Below are 24,208 nucleotides of genomic sequence, written 5' to 3'. Positions count from 1 at the left end.
GCCATGTCTTCCCTGGACCGGAAACAAGCTTCCTAGGACCGGTTTCTGGCATTTCAGCCGTCATCAGCCAGCTTGCTTGAATCCAGTGGCAAAGTGAGCAAGGGACTCACGTCTGAGCATACCCAGCCAACTTATGGTGAACAAAGCAAAACCAAAGGAAATGATGGGCGGAGTGTTGAACATTGCAAGCACTCACCCCCAGTCAACTGATCTGGGTTTAATCCATCACCGTTCTTTAGACCACTCTGCCACCCCAGTGCAGACATGGCCATATGCAAATCAGTCTGACCCTGTGCCTCATGGGAACAGTCCAGGTCCTAATCGTCTTTCTGAACTCCAAGTTACTTTTAGTGGCTCTGATCTGTGCACAAAGGGAATTCCATATTTTTGTGGCATGAATGAAAAAAGTAAGGCCACCAAAGTTTTTCATCCTGTAAGCAGGAATTATTAAGCAGGGTTCCAGTCTGGAACGTAAGTTCCTGGGTTGGGAGTTTTGCTTGTTTGCCATAGATAGCTCTGTGTGTGATGCACGGTCTTTTGAAAGAGGAACTTTCTTGCTACTGGGAGCCAGTGTAGAGGATCTGGAGATGTGAGTTTGTATATTTACCTGTATAAGGAGTCTTCCTGCTGAGTAATGTATCCTTTCTAGCTATCTAATAGTTGAGAGTGGTATGCTGTGGTAAAGACCATTTGCCCAGTCAAGTTTGGAGAGAATGAGTAATGTTGTCGCTTGTACGTTTTGAGAACATCCAAGATGTGTAAAGATGCGTCTATGACCCATTATGTAGAAAGTTTATTGGGACAGCCTGTCCACTTGAGTATTCATGGAAAGTGCAGAGTCAAAGAAGAGTCTGACATTTTCCAAGCTTTTACCTAATGTTGGTTTGGATCCACGTTGGTCTAGCCAGAAAGAAATGGGGTTATGAACTTTCTAGTCACCACAGGTCAATATTTCAGTTTTTGAAGGATTTAGCTTAAGCTGATTCCGCGTCATTCATCTATGACTCTGAGGCAGATGTTAAGTGTTGAGGTTTCCATGTCCTTAGGATTTTCCAGTTTCGGAATGATCTGTATCATCTACGTAGTTGTAGCATGAGAATTTAAAACTGTTGCTAAGATTTAGTAATGAATTCATGTATATGTTAAAAAGAAGAGGAGGAGAGAGGAAAGACACTTGTGGATGGTCTGTTTTTATACAGTAATGATTTGAAAAGAAAGGTGATGTGTGAATCTCGTACGATCTCTTGCTGATATGAGGATTTAGAATTAAGAGTGATGCCATCTAGCCTGACTTTTTCAGTCTATGAAGTAATGTGTCATGGTGTAATGTGTCAAAAGTTGCTGAAAGGTCCTGGGTTAGTAATACAGCTACAGCATTTTGTCAACTGTTTTGTAAACTCTCCCAAATTGCAATTAAGGCAGATTAAGTACCTCTCCCTTTGTAGAATCCTGTTGGTCAGTCTGACAGAAATGAAGTGAAATCCCAGCATTTGTAAAGCGCACAGCTACCTCCGGAGAGGTGTCCCAGCGCTGGGGGCCGTCGGGAAGTTTAAGCGAGCTATTGCCCAGAGTCACATGGTGCTGGGTTAACCTGCCGCTGGTGTCACGTGAACCCCGTGGTCCGGAATCGGGCACCCTGGCCGCTGCACCACACCTCAGTAGTTTTTCTTCTATGAATTGGCCACTCAGTATACTTTATTCTTCATTTCTACCAATTTTTCTTTTCAAATGTTGTGTAGATGTCATTATTAACTAATAGTTTATCCTTTCTGTACTCTCTCTCAGGCCTCTCAGTTGACTCTATGGGACAATACAGGACATGGATACGAGAAAAGCTCTCATGCCATTCTAACTTTGCAAGCGCAATTGATGGAATTGCTCCCAACTTTGGCCTCAGTAGACCCAGATTATCTTATTTGCTCATCACCAACAATAGAAGTTATTGATCGAGAAGCACAGACCACTCACCGCCTACTTTTCATCACATCTGAATGCTATTAAATGTTAGCACCTTCATGCCCCAAAGGTACGACATGCTCATCCTACCAACAATATGAGTTTTCTTCGATCAGTGACAGATGATATCATGGCCACCAGAAACATTTTTTCAGGAAAATGTTGTCTTAAGAGATAAAATTGTTTTAGAGACGATAACTCGTCCAAAATATTGCCTTTTGAAGTTCCTGCCTCTAGTTTGAGAATCAGATACACATTTCACTCAATCCTTCTACCATTGTGAAACTTAACCTCGAAAGCTTGATGTCTTGGAGAGCTTCCAGGTGTAAAACTGTTCCTTAGAACATGCAGGTGCATCACTCGGCGTCGATCACTTTCTTCTGGTACATGACAGTTTCTGACTTGACGCAGACCGTCAATATGATGATGCAAAACTTGATAGTATATGAATACTATTGCCATGACCAACATTTCCATGACTTATCACTGCTACTGTTAAAGGTAGATGAACTTGCACAGGCTCTATGCATTGAAACGATCTAAAAGTCCAGCCTCCCAACGGAGAAATCTAAAAATATGGACTTGAACGAATTAATTTTGTTTACTGAATCAGAAGCACATGAAATTTCGAGAAAAGATGGCGGGAAAAATCATCTGAGAGGAATTATGCTAAGAGGGTTGTGGGCAATTGACATTTGCAAACCTTCCCAGTGCACGAAAATAGACTGTGACTGTTCAGAACTCGTGAAGTTCAGAACACCCACCCTTTGAGCAGCCCACAATCACTTCAAATTATAGTTTGAATACATTTGCTTATAAACATTTCCTCTAGAATGCTTTCCTTTCTGCTGGCCCTTACCACAGGCGCAGGAAGTTGCACTTACTCCAACATTAACTCTGTTGTTAAACTGCTTTCTAAGGTGTCAATAATGCCACGTAGGTAGCAAAATAGCTGGGTCTGTAAATCACTCACAATTGATCACTGTGTACAGTCTGCAAGTCAAGCTTTGGAATTCGACTTGGCCAGCTCTGCAGTTCATGCTTGAGAGATCAAAATATATTCAGTACCAGGCGGCTAGGCAACAAAATAGCACAGCGCGCTGTAAGAGAACTAGTTATTGTCATGTTTAATTTCAAACCCATGGTAATTATGTTTTGTTTGCTTGGGTTTTTTAGCAGAAAAAAAGCAATAATGTGTATGGTCCAAGCGCACACTTTTAACCATTGGTTTTCAAAGGGCACAACTTAGTTTAACAAGCATTGGCAAAGCCAATAGGTTCTCACCTATGCAAGAGCTATTGGCTTTGCAAATGTGTTTTAGCCATGTTGTTCACCAGCTTGGGTGCTGTTCACCATGGCTAAAAGTTAGTGTTTTAGATTGCAGTTAACAGCCCTTTAAAAAAAACATTCTTTCACAAGTGCTGGCTTTCTATAAACGGGCTATGCTCCAAGGGAGGGACTAACTCGAGCTGGACCGCCTAAAACAAATACAGCCAGCAAATAGAAAGCAAGCAAGTGCGATTTGCAAAGCCAATGGTAAGCAATGGGCGGAATGCATACCCAGGGAAGCTTTGGAAATATCCCCAGGAACTCTTTAGGCTTCGAACTAAATATTATCTTTAAGCAAGGGAGGAGCAGAAATAACTCTTCTGAGGAACCGAAATCCTCAGTGGAATCATTCAAACTTCTGTTAACGTTGGACAGCAGGCTGTGAGAAAACCAGATAATAAAATGGCCGTTCTAATTGCCAAAGTCCAACAGAAAAGGCGTATACTGTCTTGGATCACCGCCATGTTTAGATGGCACTGATTACTAGTAAATTCATTGGCAGTTCATTGCGTGAAGTCACGCACTGCAAAATCTCAAGTGGTTACTAGGGGAAGACACGTTTATTTAGCCTGGGGTAAAGCCAGCTGGCTTCCTGAACCAACCAAGCACACCCTAGACTCGACAAACAAACTTTTCAGTGGAATCGAAGTAAACCAGGATATCCTGCAGACGTTCAGAATCTCCCTGAACACGTGGCTGCTGAAGGCATGAAATGTCTGTTCATGCTACAAACTGTGCCCACGCTGGGACTTTAAACCAGGTTTCCCGTTCACTCATGTGATTGCTGTGGAACCCTGGTACATCGCTTTTAAAGACCTATTATCCAATGGCATGAGGGCTGCTTCAGCTGCCCAATCCACAGAGGCACATCTTTTGCAATGAGATCTTTAAACCACTGTTAGAGCCAGGGCTACTGGAACTATGCAATTGTGCAGCCGCAGTGTTTTTCGCATAATTATAGAGTTGCAGCATTTGCCACATAATCCATTATCTGCCGCATAACTAGCAGATTGAAACGAAAAATAAAGTTTCTAGCTCAAACCGTTCAGAAGCTACTAAAAATTCAGCAATACGTGTTGCTGCAAAGTGCTGTTTGTAAATGTTGAAGGTCACCTTTTTGTTGCTTATTGCTATATTTGAGTGTTAAACTGGTACTAATGAGGTGCAACCAATGGCCAGACAGTGTTACCCGGTTTAAACAATGATGAAATAATGAAGTAATACTATTACAGAGTATTATAGCGCATATTTCACCTTTTTTCTTGTCGCATAATTTACATTACCCTTGCCGCATAATTTGGCCCTCTTGCCGCATAATTCGAGTAGCCCTAGTTATATAGCTGCGCGACCACTATCTGTGGCATATGGCATGCTTGCTGCTGCTCTCAATTTAACAATGGTAACCCTGCTAGCAGTGGCGTAACGCAAAATGTAGGCCCTCCCCTGCAGAATGTGAAGAAGGGACACACAGTCTCCCATATTTCAAACATATACATACATTGGTGTGGGGCTACATGGGGGCCGATAAAGGGTTGGGAGCTCCCCTGCACCACAGGGGTGCATCTTACGCCCCTGCTTCTAGTGCTGCACATCCTTCAGCTGCAGCATGTGGCCTGCTTCCGCCCTCCAGCTCTGTTCCCTCATTGCTTTAGCCATTGAAAAGGCCTATACCTGTGGCCATGCCCTGCCGCTGCAGTATGGAAGTGGATAATATTGCAAGGATCGCTCTCCAAGAGACTAGTCGGTACATGTCCTCTTTGTCCCCCAGAGCTCGCCTTCCAGTTTTCTTCCAGCTCAGTTGCCCCTTGACATATCACACAAGTGTTTTAAAATGTCACATGGAACTACTTCAATGTCTCCCACTGTCCAATATGTTACTTTATTGAGTGCAGAATCGTGATTTGCTCCCACAAGCCATCCAATCCTGAACTACTCTGTGGCAACGGAGTAAAAAATCATGTTTCACAATTGGACCCAGGGTAATGGGGTCAAGGACATGGTGGTGATCAAGACGGTCAGACGATTGGACATTGGTTACGAATGGCAATGCTGTTGGCCTCACTTCACTAACCTAAACCAAATCTAGATTAGATCCTCATCCATCACCCAGGTAGTCCAACTTGCCAAACCCCTATTGCTCTATTGATTATCTTTGACCTTTTATGGACAAGTTCTTTTTTTGTTACTATACCGGGTGACTTGAACTTGCAGTTCGATGACCCGATTAACTCACTGGCCAGCCATGCGGTTAGTCATCTCTCTGACCTTTTCAACAATTCATCTAGTCTGATGAATACCCGATTGACCTTTTCGTCTTGCACTCAGTCGATTGACTCAGTATAACCATACTCTAATACCTCATTTTCCAGACACACCGACTGTCTTAGTGCGGCATCGCTTGAGCCTGTGTACACTATCCTTAACAATTTCTTTAGCGGGTAGCTCGCCCTCAATATGGGGCATAACATTGACATCAAATTACTCGGATTGCTTGAGTAAACGTACTTCCAACAGGCAGGAGCAGAACCAAACTCCTGATATCCACTGATTATCATTGGATCTAAAATTGGTGAAAGTGGTTACTCAGAGAGCTGACGCCATATGGGAAAACATAATGGACTTAAATCCTCTGCCAAGTCTTTAACATTCTGGAATGCCACCATGTCATTAGTAAAAAAAAAAAAAACAGCTGTCAATTTCAACAGATGTGCCTCTAATATATAGAATAGGGACATAGTGAGTGGCACCATGGTTCAAACGTACAAATTAGTGAAGCAGAATCCTCATTATAAACATATTTTATGTGCCAGATGCTAACCAGGCCTTTTGGTCCAAAACTATAGAGCAGTGGTTCTTAACCTTTTAACTTCAGTGCCCCCACCCAATAAATCACTTTTGGAAGCCTGAGACCCTGAACAAGTAATTTCTACTATTTGAACCTCTGAGCAATACCCAAAAATAGAGAAAAAAGTATATTTAAAACAAATACGCACAACGTGAAATATTTTATGTAATTCACAAACAAAATAATAACGAAACTCAAAATTGTAACTTTAGCGGGAACGTTGAAGCTTTTCAAAAGTAAGTTTTATTTCCATGAGAAGAAATATATTAGACTGTAGTATATCACTGTCTTTTTGTTCTTGATGTATTCTCTTTTTGCAGAGCATTTCAACATTTTCAAATTAAAATTGGTGTGTGTGTGTGTGTGTGTGTGTGTATATATATATTCACTGAAAAAACCATAGGTTTCACACATGTTATAGTTAGCTGGACATTTTACTGATAAAAAAACCAATGAAATTCCCCCGTTATAGTTAGTGCAGGCAACTATAACTCACGCGACCGCAATCCTCTGCTGATGCTAATACTGTATTTAGACACTTATTTGCCCATGTCTTCTTCCATTAATTTTTAGCTATACATATATTACAAATATTTTTTTTTCATAAAGACACATATGTCATCAGCAGAAGATTGCGGTCGCGTGAGTTATAGTTGCCTGCACTAACTATAACGGGGGAATTTCATTGGTTTTTTATCAGTAAAATGTCCAGCTAACTATAACATGTGTGAAACCTATGGTTTTTTCAGTGAATTTGCAAGGTTTTTTAAATGCTAATTCCTAACTATAACATGTGTGAAACCTATGGTTTTTTCAGTGAATTTGTACGGTTTTTTAAATGCTAAGTTACTTTACGCCATTCGTGGCGTTGCGCGCCCAGTTAACGCAGTTCGTTCCGTGCGCGCACCGTGCGCGCACAGTGATCACGCGGTGCGCTTTGCGCACCGCGCGCCCACTTTACGCAGTTAGTGCCGTGCACACACGGTGGTCACGCGGTGCGCGCAGCGCACCGCGTGCCCACATTATGCGGGATGGGCCATGTACGCACAATGCGCTTCGCGCACCGTGCGCACATGGCGGACATATTATGCGCATCTTTTTGAAATGTATTCTTTATTAATTTTATTGTTGTTATATGCCATGCACAAATGGTGCCCTTCGGGCACCATTTGCACACGGGGTGGCACCGTGCGCACATGGGGGACATATTATGCGCATCTTTTTGAAATGTATTCTTTGTTAATTTTATTGTTGTTATATGCCATGCACAAATGGTGCCCTTCGGGCACCATTTGCACACGGGGTGGCACCGTGCGCACATGGGGGACATATTATGCGCATCTTTTTGAAATGTATTCTTTGTTAATTTGATATGTGTAATATGCCATGCACAAATTGTGCCCTTCGGGCACCATTTGCACACGGGGTGGGGAGAATGTGGATAATTTATTTTTTTTAAATAATTTTTACCGTACGCGTACGGTAAGCGTAATCGGCGAATTTCCGAAAAAAAAAATTTTTTTTTTGGGCTTGAGGGTTGTTTGGGGACCCCTATATCAATGCTGGGTGGTTAGGATGTGACGAAACTGCCTCTTTAGCCATTTTTTGGCTTCGTTTTTGCTGCCCAACTCAGAGAGCGAGAGAGAAAATGGCGGCCGCCGCTTCCTGGTTTCGACCGATTCGAATGTTTACTAAGATATAAGAGCCAATCAGAATCGCGCTCGCGCACGCCACCGTACGCGTACGGTAAGCGCACCGTAAGCGCACCGTAAGCTGGCTCAGATATATATATTGATTTAAAGGCTATTTTCTCAGAATCTACTGAACAGATTTACACCAAACCTACAAAAGGCACTTCCTTGACCTGAGGACTAGCTCTCTGCCAAATTTCAAGTAATTCTGTTCAGCCGTTCGGGCTGTAGCTGTGTCTAAAGGTCCTATGGAAAAATGCATGGGAAAAACGCGTTTTGGGACCCCCCTTTTATCTCAGCCCCCGCTTGACGAATCCCCCCGAGACTTTCAGGGAAAGAGCGGAGCGTAGCGCCCCACCTATTTTGAAAAATTCGCGAGGATTCGTCGACCGGCGCCAAAGTTATTCAAAATAGAATGTTGCAGATTTCCTATGGAAACAGGGTCCTAACTATAACTACCTACTGGCGACCGCCAGTAGGTAATATAAATATATATATATATATATATTTATATATATATTGTGTGTGTTTGTTATTATTTAATTTTCCAAGCCCCTGTGGACCCTCTCAGTAGGCGTCGCAGACCACCAGGGGTCCACAGACTACAGGTTTAGAAATCATGCTAAAGAGTAGGCCTCTAATGGGGCAAAGGTGTAGTTTAGAGTGGTGGCCTACTTGAATAATATTCCTAACAGCATGGAAAATTTGTTCCAACTACCTTTACTATAAATAAGAAATTGAGGTTTGATTTGGGGGGTATAAAAACCACAAAGAGAACTAGGGGTCTAAAGTGAATAAACAGAAGCACAAAAAGACAGGAGTATAAATGGAGAGTCAAAACATAGACTTCTTAGAGCAGAGGTTGGATTACCATCAATCTTTTATCGTGATCAGTACTATCATTTGGTGATCCACCCAGTTAAGGAGGATATCTCTTGATCATAGAGACTATCTCCATGGGAAGCTCTCTTGCTCAGATAGATAGATGGAACTGGAACCTACGATACAGAAAGACCATTGTGTCTATAGTTCGTGATCCAAGAAAAAATAAATAAATAAATAAAATTTGATTTGGGGGCGCAAGAAGGGTGTTGGACGGTTGGAGATCCCCAACTGTAGAATTGAGAGCTCAGTGAGTGGTTGTTAAGGAAGATGGAGAGAAAGAAGTAGTGCTTAGGAAAGTGGAGCGATGAATGATAGGGGAGGTAGCAGCACAAAGGGAGGGCTATTAAGGTTGTTTGAATTTTTCTGGGAAGGCGGGTCACAAAGTGTCTAACAATGGGGGAGGGAGTGGGTTCAGGAAGGAAATGCAGGGGGTGGGATATGTTTTTCTCTTCCAAACTGTTTGAAAAGCTGTAAGAAACCGAGCTCTCCACCATTGCTCCAAGGAGGAATGCATGTGTGGTACAAACCAGTAAAATGACACCTGTTGTTGGCTTTTATCAAGGCAGTAGGACTCATCCGCTCCCCCATCTTCCACAGTTCACCCTCTGCATTTTATTTACATGGCCTTTTAGCAGACTGAGTCTTTCTCTCTTTAATGTTCCAGCTTCCCCTCTCCCAGCAGGCTGCAAACCCCAGACACGCCAGTCTCCCATCTTTGGATGCGACACTCTCCTTGGGGCACAGATTCACGTCAGACATTCCTTCTCTTTGAAGCATAAGCTTTTGATCATAAATCTCCCATTGTTACTCTTGTGGCCTCTTGAACTCAAGATCTCCAACCCCGTTGCTTCTCAGACTGCCTCATTCCCTCATCACCCTCCCTAACTCTTCACAAATTAACTCCACCTCTTTTCCTCCCAGCGGTTACCAAGCTGCGTGCCATAGTCTTGATGCAAAGTGCAGCTAATTAGGTTTTTCAGGAAAATAAAATATAGATGTTTTAAAAACTAGTTATTTTACTAATTTTCCTGTTTTTCTGCATTTTCCCTCAGAAATGTTTACCATCACGGAAGTTGCTACACTGAACGACAGTCAAAGCGCCTTCAAAACTCTGAAGCCCTGGTGGGACGTCCTGATGGACTATCTGGTCATCTTGATGCTCATGGTGTCATTCTTCTCTGGAACTCTCCTGATCTCCAAAGACCAGGTAGTCTGCCTGCCATTAGATGAAGATTTAAACAAGACTGTGTCAAATTCTTCACAGCTGTCCACTGTTGCGGTGGCCACCACTGCCACCACTTCGACTGCCACCTCTGTCCTTATGCACGAAACCAGCTCTGGAGCAGCTGTTGGAGAGGAGCCACATCTCCCTTTCTCCAGAAGGGCCTCTTCCAAGACAGGAGGTCATCCAACCAACCTAGACTATCAACAGTACATCTACATCAGCCATGTCTGCTACCAGAAAGCGCTGCCATGGTACTCCAAATACTCCCCTTACCTTGCCTTGATGCATTCTCTCCTCTTGCTCATCAGTAGTAACTTCTGGTTTAAGTATCCCAAGACCTCTTCCAAGATTGAGCACTTCATCTCAATTCTGAAGAAGTGCTTTGAGTCACCCTGGACCACCAAGGCTCTTTCTGAGACAGCTTGCCAACACTCTGAAGAGGACACTGGACGTCTCAAGTCATGTGCTTCACGGGCCTGCGAAATGCGGACAACTGATGAGGTCACTTCTCCAGGCTCCTACAGAGGAGACATTCCCTTTGAAATCTCGGAGGTGACCTCCTCCAATATCTTGGACAAAAAGGATGGAGAGCAGGCCAAAGCACTCTTTGAAAAGATTCGCAAATTCCGAACACACACGGAGGATGCTGATCTCATCTACAAAGTCTATGTTGGACAAACAGTTTTTAAGGTTGTCAAGTTCCTTATAATTTTGGGGTACACTTCCAGCTTTGTGGGTGCAATCCGCTTTCGTCACATCTGCAAGCCCAACATAAAAAGCCTGACTGGCTACTCCATCTTTTTCTGCACCCACAACTTGGCATTTATACTCCAGAAGTTGTTGATTGCCTACATAGGCCTAGTTTGTATATATGGGCTGGTTGGTATCTACACTCTGTTCTGGATTTTCAAGAAGTCCTTGAAGGAATATTCATTTGAGAAGGTCCGTGAGGAAAGCAACTTCAGTGACATCCCAGATGTTAAGAATGATTTTGCCTTCCTGCTGCATATGGCCGACCAGTATGACCAGTTGTATTCAAAGAGGTTTGCCATTTTCCTCTCGGCAGTGAGTGAGAACAAGCTGCTGGAGCTCAACCTCAATCACGAATGGACGTATGAGAAGCTGCGGCAGCACATCAGCAGGAACTCAAGTGGCAAGCTCGAGCTGCAGCTCTTCATGCTCTCTGGTCTGCCCAAGGCTGTCTTTGATATGATGGATCTGGAAGTGTTGAAGCTGGAGCTCATCTCTGATGTCAAGCTACCTGCAAAGATCTCAAAGATGAGCTGCCTCACTGAGCTTTACCTCTACCACTGCCCTGCAAAGGTGGAACATATTGCCTTCAGTTTCCTGAGGGACCACCTCAAAGTGCTGCATATCAAGTTCACAGACATCGACGAGATCCCTCTTTGGGTTTATTCCCTAAAAAATCTGTTGGAGCTTCACCTGTCTGGCAACCTCAGCTCAGTCAACAACAAAGTCATTTCATTGGAATCACTAAAGGAGCTGAAAAATCTCAAAGTGCTGACCATCAAGAGCAACTTGAATAAAGTCCCCTCAGCTGTGACGGACCTGGCTAGCCACCTCTCCAGGCTGGTAATCGAGAATGATGGGACTAAACTGGTAATTCTAAGTAACCTAAAGAAGATGTCCAATCTCTTAGAGTTGGAGCTCCATCACTGTGAGCTGGAGAAGATTCCCCATGCCATCTTTAGCTTGACCAGTCTTCAGAAACTTGACCTTGAGTCCAATAGCATCCAGGCGATTGAGGATATGGCAAGCTTCCAGCATCTCCGCCGTCTCACCTGTTTGAAACTCTGTCACAATGCCATCTCTTCGATCCCAAACTCCATTGAGGTTCTGAAAAACCTTGAGCAGCTTTTTCTGTCAGACAACAAGCTGGATTCCGTGCCGTCAGCCCTGTTTACTCTAGATAAGCTGAGGCATCTCGATCTCAGCAACAACTTGATCCAGGTCCTCCCAGAGGAGATTGGTCAGCTTGGTCTTCTGCAGGTCCTCTCTGTGAGCGGCAACCAGCTCGAAGATCTCCCCAGCCAACTTTTCAGATGCCTTCGGCTGAAAACTTTGCATGTGGGAAGGAACAAGCTGTCTTCTCTCTCCCCAGAGATTGGAGAGTTGATTCATCTGACTAACCTGGATTTGAAGGGGAATGTTCTGCAAGCCCTGCCATCAGAGATCAGCTTCTGTTCACTGCTGAAGAAGAGTGGTCTCACTGTAGAGGAAGATCTTCTTCAAACATTGCCTTCCTACATTAGAGAGGGCCTGGTGGAATAGTCGCTGTGAAGGAACTCGCAGCACTAGCTTATTCTGTATATTGTTAATATTAAAAGAGGTCTGATAGCACAATATGTAGGGGTAGTTCATTTCTAGATATTTATTTCCAACATTACTTCGAGGTGATAGAACTGATTGCGAAAGAGGATAGGCCTGCGTAAGTGCTAGTTCTTGAGCTTAAGAGTGAACAGGGACAGGCTCTTTGGAGGTGCAGGAAGGATCACTGGCTACATATGCTATATGAGATGTTGCTTAGGAAAGTTGAGAAGTTATGGGTTCAATGATTTCAAACAGTGAGAGAGTTATTACCGAAAATGTATGCAGGGAGTTAAAGTGTTTTTTTTTTTTTTATATGAATTGTTCTGAACTTTGAGGTCTTGGCACCGCACTGGACGCTGCTGTGATCGAGTGGAAAAAATGTGTCCAGACCTCCCGAAGTCTGTAGGATGGGGCTGTATTGGGAATTCCATGAAACCAGAGCGGTGAAACAGCTATCTGAACCTACTTCATAAGTGTTTGCTTTAAGTCATACTGAACAATAACATAACCTGGCTCATGGTGAGATTATAGAAAGGTAAAGGCAAATCTGTATGGGCGAGCTGTACCCCTAGAAAACGTATAAATGAATAGCACATCCAAATTGTTGGGTGGATCATGTGAACCTCGAATCATGAGGCAATGTGCCCCAGGGACAAGGTTCAAAACAGCATTTTAAAATACTGGTAATGAAAGGACTGACTTAAAAAGTGAATTATGGAGCAGATTTTAGAAAAACAAGTTTTATTACTAAATTCAAAAGTACTATACAGAAATAGTAAAAGTGCAGATGCAGCAATATTCTCATTTACATGCATAAACTCATGGTCATGAAGGCGTCAGTAATTGGTACAATGCAGAATAATAAGCAAACTTCGAAATAGACTGAGTCTCAAATGTGCAGCAAAATCAATAAGAAATTGGGCATTATCCCTACTAGAGGGCAAACGTTTCGGGCTCACCCACAACTTTAAGGGTTTATATACAGTATTGTTGCACAGAACTTATGCAGAATGTCAAAGTCAGCGTGGTATGATCATTGCTCCAATGAATCGCAGTTTTACAATTAAAAAGTCACATAGCCCTATCACCTTACAACTAACCTGCTGCATGAATATTGATTCAGCACTTCTTACCAAATGTCATCTGAAGGTGTCAGAATAAACTAGCTACATAAACATCTTTGAACCATAGTAAATAAATGCAATATGGCGTGCAAGTGGAAGGTTGCTGGAAATTGTTACTAAAACTTCCTCTGGCAGGCTCTCTTGGAGAACAGTGTTATTCAGGAAAAACATATCCACATCTTGCAGCAGATGGTGTAAAGCAAAAATATAAAAAGAAAATAAACCTTATGAGACAGCATCTGTTTTGGTCAAGACGGTGTTGCACTAACTGCAGCCTAGCTAGCTTAAGCCAGGAAAACACACTTTAACATGTAGCAAATTTGTTTCAATTGTAATATTGCATATCTGAATACACGTGAATTCAAGTGTAGATTAATTGCTGTTCCAACTATTAATACAAATTTTGATCTAAATGCATAAAACTCTCAATGTTTTTAACATGGTAGTCTAGCTAAGTGGGATCAGGTCTTGCCAGTGTGGTTTGCAGGCTACAGATTAGAAATGTAGTAGTCTACTCGGCTTTCCATTCTTTGAGTCAATGGCTGTTCATTTAATGATGTAAGCTAGTATTAGGTAGAATTATATAAATAACACATTGTTATAATTATGGAATGGCTTAAAAAATGTAAGGCGGGTAATGTCTGCCTTCGGTGTCCCGGATTTAGTCAAAAATTGTTAGAAGGCGTTCTATTTTTATCAAAGTAATGCATTTCACTCTTCTCCACATTAAGTAATTCTCCCTCCCTTATTGACCCAGCACTGTTTACCGCCCACCCTCCTCTTCAAGGGCCACCCCCACACATGCTTTTCAGCCGTGAGTGGCCCCAGTTTTTTGGCCCCCTACTTCCAGATTAACCATAGGAGCTTGAAACCCCTCTGACAATATCCTACATTAGCTTGCTACTTCCATAATTCATTTTTTCACCATATGTATGTGATGAATTTTCAGATGAAATATATATAAATGTGCATATTCTGAAACCCTGGCATGGATGCTGCTGGTAAGGAACAAGGGGCCACTGACTGGCAAACACCCTTGAACACTGTAATGCTAAAGCATTAAAAGTGTCCTACAATACCCAGCTTTAGAAATGGATTTTACCTTCAGAGATACTAATAAGGAGAAATGTGAACACAGCAAAGTACCCCATAGGCAGGAGGGGCCCTACAGCCTTTAATGCTGCCCAGCCCATCTGGCATTTGCCCTCTTGAATCAATGGTCAGCCTACTTTTGTTCTTCCCAGCTCGTGAACCTTTTTTGTTAGTTGTTGTAGCCCAAATTACCATTGACTCATGGTAATGTATCAACACTCAACATCAGTTTAAATGTTGTTCCATTTAATGTGCTGTTTTCAGGTAGAAGGGCAGATAATCAACCCCAGTGCTTTGTTTGATGACCGATATTGCAGCAACACAGTGTTCTAAAACACCCTATGTGCTATATACAGGAGACAGAGTTGAGAACATTGACGGCACCCAGCCAAGTGTGAGGAGAACACCATGCTCACTCACTCAATAAAACCAGCGTGGCATATGGAGGCCCACTAAAGGTTAGAAAATGCTCAACAATTGAGACCACACAGAAACCTACAAAGGGCAACACTATTCACCAAGGAGGACTACATGTCCCAACATGCACTGTACTAAACAAATGCACTATGCATGCATGACCCACTGGGGGTCTGCGCATGTATTTAAAACAACCAATTGGAGCCATCTGGTGGAAATCTCGAGCTGTCCATGAAGAATAGGCCGTTGCCTCGAAACGCGTCGACCAAGACTCTGAGACTTCATATGTAGACGCTGGCTCTCCATGTTAATAAAGCCTTGGCTTTGCAGCATCTGTCGAGTGCGCCTCCAAGATTTCGGGCCTAGCAGTACAATGTATATATATTTTTTTATATATATGTGATCAAGGCTTCGTTGTCAGCCGAAACGCGTCATGGACATATCTGGTGATTAAATAATTAATTTTGCACTATTTATGGGTCTTCACTCGCCTTTGTTGGAGAGATTCATCTAAATCTGCGAGAGCATGCTGATGTATATTTATAATTTCCTGTTTTTATTTTTAACCTGCCACTGATTAATGAATCTTCAAGGAAATTTCCAAAAAAGTGTGTTTTTGGCCTAGTTTGTGTGTGGAAAGTTAAGGGCTCATCTGTCAAGTGGGGGCTGAGGGAAAAAGGGGGTCCCAAATGCAAAATCTCTATGCATTTTCCAAGACTTCTTTTAAGTACTATCTCAAACTGCTTAACAGAATTACAACAAATTTGCCAGGAACGTAGATCTTGGTTCAGAAAGTGTGCTTTTTAGTTTTGGAGATATTAAGCTCCAAATATATTTGCATATCTAAAGGTTGGGTTTGAGGGACTCTTGCAAGAGTCCCTCAAACCCAATTTTTTTCCCCAAACTTTATTTAACATCCAGAGGTTCACAATGCACAGTACTATAAACGCACTGTAATCATCTGGGCTTGACAAAAAACAGTGCATAAGCTTAAAGTGTCTTTGGATCAAAGCCAGCGTTAGTAGTTAAATGGATGAAATAAAGAATGTGTAAAAGTCCCCTATATGCTGCATTGTTAAGGTGTACACTGTTTTTTTTGGCGAACCGGGAGTATTAAGAGAGGGGATCTGGCCTCTGCCACATTTTCTGCTCGGATGTAACTGTCTCAGATGATATGAACATTCCATCCAAACCAGAGCATTGAATGACAGGAGGTCTACCCGTAGGGCCCCCCACCTTGTAGTGCCAACCCATCTTCAGTAGGAATTGGAGCCCATGTCTTCTTGAATTTAGGCAGGTTATCCCGTATTAGAGCTGTTTTGTTCTTTTTGTTGCATATATTGACCATATTTTAGAGCACCAAACATGAATAGGGTGATTAGAGCTGGTTTCCAGAATTGAGCTAGTGTTAGGCGAGCATCTATGAGCAGATGAGTATGCCAGACAGGATGGTCAATGGATACATGGAAGTGTCTCTCAGGGCCCCCAACAATAGTATAAGGGGATCCAATGGGAACTTTGTCTTTGTAATTGCTTCACTTCCTGAAGGATCTGCACCCTATAATTGATGGCTAAAGGACATGACCACCACATATGGGTCAGGTAACCTCTCTCCCCACATCCCGCCAGCAGAGATCCTATCTGCTCATGATTGCTATTAATCTGACTGGTGTAAAATGCCACCTCTTTAGTAACTTGCAGGCATTCTCTTTATGTTGCGCACATATGGATGATTTCGCTGCTGTGGTCTATATCTTTCCCCCACATTTCATCAGTTATGTTGCGACCTAGGTCTCTACTTCACGTTATTGTATAAGCGGGACGGCGTAAGCCTGCCCCGATAGGGCGATTTCTATATAAAGTGGACGTTAGCTGACCGGCCCACTTGTAAAGACAAATTTCTGCTTCAACCCCATCATGAATATAGAGTAACCCAAGTATTGCATAGAGTAAGGGCAGGGGTGGCCCAGACTAACGCTCTCAGGGTATAGACACAGTTCAAACAGCTGTTTTGCAATAAAATCAAGAAAAAAGGACTGCACTTCTCTACACCACACTGAACCAATCACCTGAGTCCTGGCTTCCTACTTGTACCCTCGAACCTAGTTTTTAAAAACTAGAGCGTTCTGATTGGCCCAGGGAGCTTTTGTTTTGATGGGCCATCTCGCTTCCATGGTAGTCGGACATCCAGGGGAACGAGCACACTGGCTGCTAGCAGATGAAGAAAATCTTTCCTGCCAGTCATAACTGGGCCCAAGGACCTTATTATTATGTCAGTGAGTTATAAAAAAAAAAAACATCTTTCCCCTCATAGTTGGTGGGGTGGTGGGGGAGGAGACCTGCCGTTAAAATTTAAAAAGAAGTTGACCATTTCTGTCACAATCTCGTGGGGCTCCTGAGGGATTGCAGAAAACAAACTAAAACAAATGGTGGCTTGTCATTTATTATACATTTCTTGGGCAGGAGGCTTTGGGCCCTGTACATTAATTACGTGGAGAGGGTGTACAGCCCTGCGTGCCTGGTCCTTATGAGGCCCTGGGGACCCCATCTCCCAGGGCTGAATTCATAAAAAAAGAGGAGCCTTAAAAGGCCAATGGACCCCATCCTGCGGGGCAGACTCAATTACTCCACCCGGGGAGCCCATCCCCGGGACAGGGAAATATACCCTTGCTCCCCCCACCCCCCCTCCATTTTTAAGTCTCCAGCTGGGCGTGAGCAAACCCGCCTTCCCAGCCAGCAGGGAATTCATGTCAGCTTCCAGCAGGCAGGAGATTTAAAAAAGCTCCCAATGGGTTAGAGGTGACTTCTCATCTGGCACAGATGCTCATTTCACAGAAATAAAACCTCTGCAGCAAGCACTTACAATATGAACATAGCGGGTGCCACAGTTGAAAGGACATAGCATTCTAAGTTCTTGTGCTTGGCCAATGGAAAGCGTGTTTTCTCCACAGCTCCACGTATAAAAATAATCTGAAATCCTTGATGGAGGTTAATGTATTGTTGACTTATTGGAGCACAATCTCTTCTGTACTAACTTTCCAAGACAAGTAGGTTATTTCTTGTCTGCTTGTGGTCTGAGAGCAGAGCCCATGGTTCTTCCTTTTAATTACTTCTGAGTATGCAAAGTCGCCAAATCACCTACAAGCTCTGGCCCAGCCCCATCCATGTTAGTGGTATATCTTAGTCTTCCTGACATTTTCCAGGCTTATGGACAGCTCCACTTACCAAAGCCCCCCGTGTATTTCCGAACATTTTTGGTGAAGCTTTCTTTTTGCAGAGGAATAAAACGAAAACCTCTACCAAATAGTATAGCCCATACTTTGTTTAATTGAGAGGAAGTACCTTGTTTGGTGGAGAATCAACTCTTTGTTGTCTTGTTGTCTTCTCAATACAAGGGGTAATTGTATAACAGATTTCTGTTTAAAGTCACTTGAGGAGCAAACTAGGGGTGGGCGTAACTTGCAGAATTCCGTGAGACTATGCTGAAATACACAAGATGTTATGTCAGAAAAATGCCAGTGATGCTGCTCTTGCTAAAAAAACAGTGCTGGCGCCATTTTTCTTTTAATGTCTGCTCCAAGCCTAGCCATTCCCTCGTATTCCAGATTCCCTCGGCCCCATTCACCCATTTCTGCTCCACCCGTTACTCCTTTTTAAAAAAATAAAAAGATTTCCACTTTTTATTAGTTTCCTATTCCTCTGTGTGTTTATTTTGAATTCCCGCCCCCTGCCCCTGCCCAGTTAGTCATTTTGTGTTTATGTACCTGTCCCGCCTAAGCCCTAGCCATGACAGAGGCAGGTAGCGCTGCTGGCTCCTGCACCTCCCTGTGGAAGACGTCAGCGCAAGGGGATGATGCCCTGCCACTTGTTTAGCGAGGCGGGGGTGGTAGTGATAGATATGTATGTGCAGCACCACCTTCCCCCATGCTGTATCAGTTGAAGAACCGGGGTTTAACCCAGCGGCGTCAGGGACACGCCTAAGATCTTCGAGTTCACCTGTCTTGGTATACAGAGACACGGCATACTGCTGGATGGCATCAGAGACCAAGTTTATTAGCTGCAGCTAGTAACAGTGATCCTAGAAATACATCAAAGTGTAAATTCTCAGGAGACTGCTCATTTTACTAAGGCGAGACGTCTCCTTTTATACCCAATATTCACATTATAAATGTACACCCACTGCACAAAATTCTAGCCAATAAGGTACATTTTCAAACAAAGTGTCACATAACAAAAACTCAATTTACAGTATCCCAACCCAAAAGTTAATTATTAGGAATGTCCCAAATTCAATCTCCACAAGCCGGACAAACCTATAATTGAAAGCATAACCCATGTAATGAAGAAACATAAAAAAAGAAACGGTAACAGATGCTGAACAAGATAAGGCATGTGCAAGGAAACTAAAAGTTAACGATGTCCTGAACATTGATTGGCAATCTCAGACAAAGATCGATCAGGGAAATTGGCTTTGCGGGGTCAGTTTCAGGTGCAGAGGTCAGTTTCTTACAGTTCATTTCAGAGTCAAAAAGAAACCTAGTTTATGTATACATGAAATAAGAAGGCCAGGCCACTTTATTCGCCAGGCTACCTTCACAGGCCTACGTGAGGGCAACACAAAATGGTGGCACAGAACAAAATGGAGTCAGACTCGAGTATTACAGAACCTCAGACCCTCCTTTTGCCATTACGTAGGCAATAACCTAAGACTCATGTTAATCTGAATCTAGGTCTATGTCGATATTCATTAGGTCATCAAGGTGTTGCTGTAGCATCAACTTATTATTCTCTACTTCTCGGGACAGGTCTCAGAACACACACAGTAGCACAAAGACTACAAAGGGCGGGACCACACTGGATGCAAAGACAACAAGAGAAAAGGATGGTTAAAACCATACCAAGGAATGTCAAAATATTCCATCCCCATTTGGACAGCAGTCCCCAAAACCATCCCGTCAATGACCAGTCTCCTTCGTCTACATGGATAGACTCAGAGATTTTCTACAACCTAGAGGTGGCTTGGTACACTGTAGGGGCATTATCTGGTATGTAAATACAGCAACTGGATCCAATCAATTTACATACTCCTCCTCGATCTGCAAGTATGATGTCTAATACCATACGGTTCTGCAAAGTCATAAGACGGTCCGCTTGAAGCTCAGCTGTAACATTACTAAGAGCACCTGCTGTCTCATTAATAGTAGCTCCAACAACGCGGACAAGCTGTCGAATATGCCTACTATTTGATCATAGGACCCCAAAAGGGCAAGAAGCCCTTGAAGAAATCTCCTACTTCGTGTGCTGTGGTATCTTCCTTATTGAAGACACCTCTACCATATCTCGTTCTATGATAGTCTGAAGCAGTAGTGTATGTAGGGGGAAGTAGAAACGCCACATAACACGTTCCTGAAAAATCAGGTGGCAACCATGTGTAGGCTCTGTCATGACAAACAAAATATGTGCCTTTAGCTGGCACAAACGGTGGAGAAGTCCGAGATGAATAGACATAGGTTTGAGCACACACACTCTTACCTAGCTGAGCTTTCGGATTCCGACCATTACCTTGAAAACAAAAGTGGCCTCGGTGGGGTACAATCCAAATAGGGGGAGACCTTTTTCGTCTCTCCTTCTCTGTCAAACTGGTACTATATCCAGTCACGTTCCAACCAACGTAAGCCTGCACCTCATCCTTAGGGATCGCATTATATGCATCAATATCTCGGATCATAGCTACTATTCCCCTTATTAAGGCACTATTGCTCGAGTTATCTTGAAGGGAACGTAAGGGGCGTACCTCATTTGCATAGATAAACATGGTCTGAAAAGCCCACACAGACCCATTAAAAGAAAAAGGCAAAACCAAATGTGGCATACCTTTATCTGTCGTATGAGGCATAAGACCACAAACCCAACAATTAGTGGTATTTACTACTAACTGATGCTGATGCAACAACTGTATAAACGAGTTGTTGACAAATTCAAATCTCCTTGTCTGTTCATGTTCAGGCAACGTATAAAACTGGTGCAAAGAAACAGTAGTGAAAGAAAGCATAGGTTGGGAGGTGGGTGCAGATGTCTGTTGTGTAGCATAGACAGTCCAACCCACACAAGCTAATGTGATACTTAAAAACATCAAAAAGCACAATATTATAAAACATTTGCTATGTATCAATGTACAAAATCTTATCTTAAGATCTATTCTCTCAACATCTCTTTCAGTTACAACAGACTCCATCCTCTAACGTGCTGCTCGCAGCAAATTTCCTTCTTCACTCAAGTGTGCGTCCAGGCGTCCTAGACGTCCCTAGAACCGCAGACCTTTCGTCAATACGCGGGCCACCCCTTAAGTTCTTATACCGCGACCCTGCAGCTGAACCCGGATGGTGGTTCGAAAAAGAAAAATAGTCTCTTGTCTGAAAGAGTGTAATTCACAAAAAAATTCTAATTTTATTTGTCCTTTTTAGACCTTAAGTTGTAGCGTTCTTTACCAGGCACAGTTTGATACTGAAAGAGTGTCTCTGGGTGCGTAGTATCAAGTCTCAAACACGGCGGCACAGCTTCTTGCAAGACTTTATCATCCGCACGTTCTGACTGAGTCCATTCCAGATGTGCATCGCTAAAAGGTACAAATCTCGGAACCCTTTCACTCTCGGAATCGGCAACACCTTCCCGGACCCACTTATCATACGGTAAGGTCAAAGGTATCTTCTTACAATGGGTACCATGTACCCAGTTTTTCTTGCCGAACACCTTAATAGCAGTCCGAGTTGATAACAGGACTTGGTATGGACCGGTCCATCTTGGTTCCAAGTTCTTTGACATCTGGAAATTCTTGGTTAGAACCCAGACGCCAGGTTGAATCGTGTGGCCTGCGTCTACAGAAACTGAAGGCAAAGTGTCATGGACCTGTTGGTGAAGAACACGCAATTTAGCAGTCAAATCATGTAAGTAGTCAATCAACATAGGGTACTCGATATCACTGTACTTCTTAGGCCTCGGCACACCCCAGACATTCGCTGGGCGTCCAAAAACCATCTTGTATGGGCTAAGTCCCACGCGAGAATGTACTGTCGTTCTCGTGGACAAAAGTGCCAATGGTAAGGCATCGGGCCATGTAAGACCAGAGCTCGCTTGCACCTTGGCCAACTTCAGCTTCAGAGTGCCATTATAGCACTCGACCAGGCCTGCTGACTGGGGGTGATTCGCAGCGTGAAATTTCTGTTTAATACCCAGACCCGCACATACTTACTTCATAATCTGACCCACGAATTCACTTCCATTATCACTCCATACCATCCTCGGCAAGCCATATCTGGGAAAGAATTCTTTGAGCAAATCCTTGGCTGTAGACTAGGCAGTATTATCCTTTAGGGGGTAGGCCTCTATTCATCTGGAAAAGGCACAAACAACCACAAGGACATACTTCAAGTTATTGCATCTTTCCATATGAATATAGTCTATCTGCAGCACCTCGAACGGATACGTTGGAGGAGCAAAATGACCCGCTGGAGTTGGGGTTCCCTTTCCAGGATTATGCATCAAGCAAATCATGCAGTGTTTAACCAAATTCTCAGCACACTTAGGAATTCCACCATTCTGCCATACCGGAGCCAACAACTTACATATCCCTTTTGAACTAATGTGAGCCAACCCTTGAGCCATAGTAACCACCGGAAGCACATATGCATCCGGCAACAACCATCGCTGGTGCTCTGACAACTCAACCCAACAGCCTGTTGAATCCAACATTCCCGTACTCTCTCTCCACATACTCAATTATTTCTCAGTAGCTTCTGCCTGAATCCTCTTCACACTTTCTGTTGTATCTTCACACATTCCTCCTTCCACAACCCATCTGGCAGGACCTGCAACATACATCCGACTCGTCACATCTTTCGCCGTTTCTCTCGCGACTTCATCTGCCAACGCATTCCCTTGACCCACATCATCCGTAAACATTGGTCAAGCCAGACAAAGGTGTGCCGGGGAGTTTAGAGTGCATGATAGAACTCTTTGCTGCACCAGTATCCAAAAGAAAAGGTTCTGCCACACCTGATGTAATCACTTCAACATAAGGTCCACTCTGGTCTACTGGAACTGACACTACTCCCTCCCTTTGTCCATGGCTGTCCTAACTATCATTAAAACCAGCAATCTCACTTCCAACATAATAATCATCAGTGTAGTACTGAGCGGACTGGATGGTCGGAACATTCTGTTGGTCAAAATAATTAATAGAATTCTGAGGGGAAAAGGAACGTTCATTCTGGGGAAACGTACCACGTCCCCTACCCCTAGGTACTTGTTGGAAACCACCACGACCTCTCAGACCAGACATACCATTCGCACGCTGTAGCAAGATCGGGCAACTATTCTTGAAGTGACCACCTTCTTTACAATAAGCACACTGATTAGGGCCTAGCGGGAGTCGCGAAGCAAAAGACTCAGGCTTCTGCAACAGTTTCTGAAACTGTGGGGGTTGCTGAAACTGGGAAGGTTGCTGAAACTGACGCTGATTAGGGCGAGGCGGATAAGCCTGCTGCAGAAGAACTTCCGTTTTTAATTCTCTAGTCTTCTTCTTTACTTTATCCTTCTCATCTTTATCTCTATTCTCATAGTATTGTGTAGTAGCCAATATCTGAGCCGAAGAAGAAACAGCCCATGAACTCTGAGTCCTTTAACTTATTAGAAAGTTCAGGAAGTAAATTAAAAACAAACTTATCTACAAACAACCTCTGACCACCTTCTGTACTCATATCCTGACCAGTATGATCAATGAATGTTTCCTCAAACCTAGTGAAGAAATCAGACACTCTTGTCTTTCTTTTGTTTGCATGCTGCTAACTCGTCCCAAATCACCCGCAGAGGAGGCATCATAGTTTTCATTAAATTAATAATCCTACCAGGTAGTTCTGCAACTAAGGGTTCAGGTTTGGCACCTCCTACCTGCCGACCATCTGCAGCAGTAATATTATCCCACGTATCTCCTAACTCTGGCGCGTGATCCTCGTGACGGATCTTCGCCCACAAGGGTTGAGGAACTACATTACCCATCAACATTTCTATGTCAGCTAAATTCATAACACACGCATCAACTGTCTGAGACAACTCCTTATAATAACCAGCAGGATTTTTACGGGGGTCAGGCAAAGTCTGCTTAAGAGCCAGGACCTCAGCTCTCTTCCAAGGGACATGCACCAACACTCGCTGAAAATGAGCCGGTGCAGCCGCAATACCATAAGCGGCATCAGCCACAACTGCCTCTCTCCATACAGGGGGAACCTCTCTCATAGGATACTGCTTCACTTTTCTC

At 43.4% G+C, this 24,208-nt stretch overlaps 1 protein-coding gene across 2 annotated transcripts in view; it reads left to right on the top strand.

Moving 5' to 3' along the window:
* Positions 1-15,367, top strand: part of LOC146856225 (volume-regulated anion channel subunit LRRC8D-like) — a 61,917-nt gene extending 46,550 nt beyond the window's left edge. For both annotated transcript variants that reach the window (XM_085654287.1, XM_085654286.1), the window contains exon 2: positions 9,759-15,367. In XM_085654287.1, coding sequence (XP_085510413.1) covers positions 9,761-12,223 — 2,463 coding nt within the window. In that variant the 5' untranslated portion in view covers positions 9,759-9,760 and the 3' untranslated portion in view covers positions 12,224-15,367. The remainder of the gene's footprint in view (positions 1-9,758) is intronic.
* The last annotated feature ends 8,841 nt before the right edge of the window (positions 15,368-24,208 follow it).

The sequence above is a fragment of the Triturus cristatus genome, chromosome 4_1 (genome assembly GCF_964204655.1).
Source record: "Triturus cristatus chromosome 4_1, aTriCri1.1, whole genome shotgun sequence".
Lineage (NCBI taxonomy): Eukaryota > Metazoa > Chordata > Amphibia > Caudata > Salamandridae > Triturus > Triturus cristatus.
This window is presented reverse-complemented; position numbering and strand designations above follow the sequence as displayed.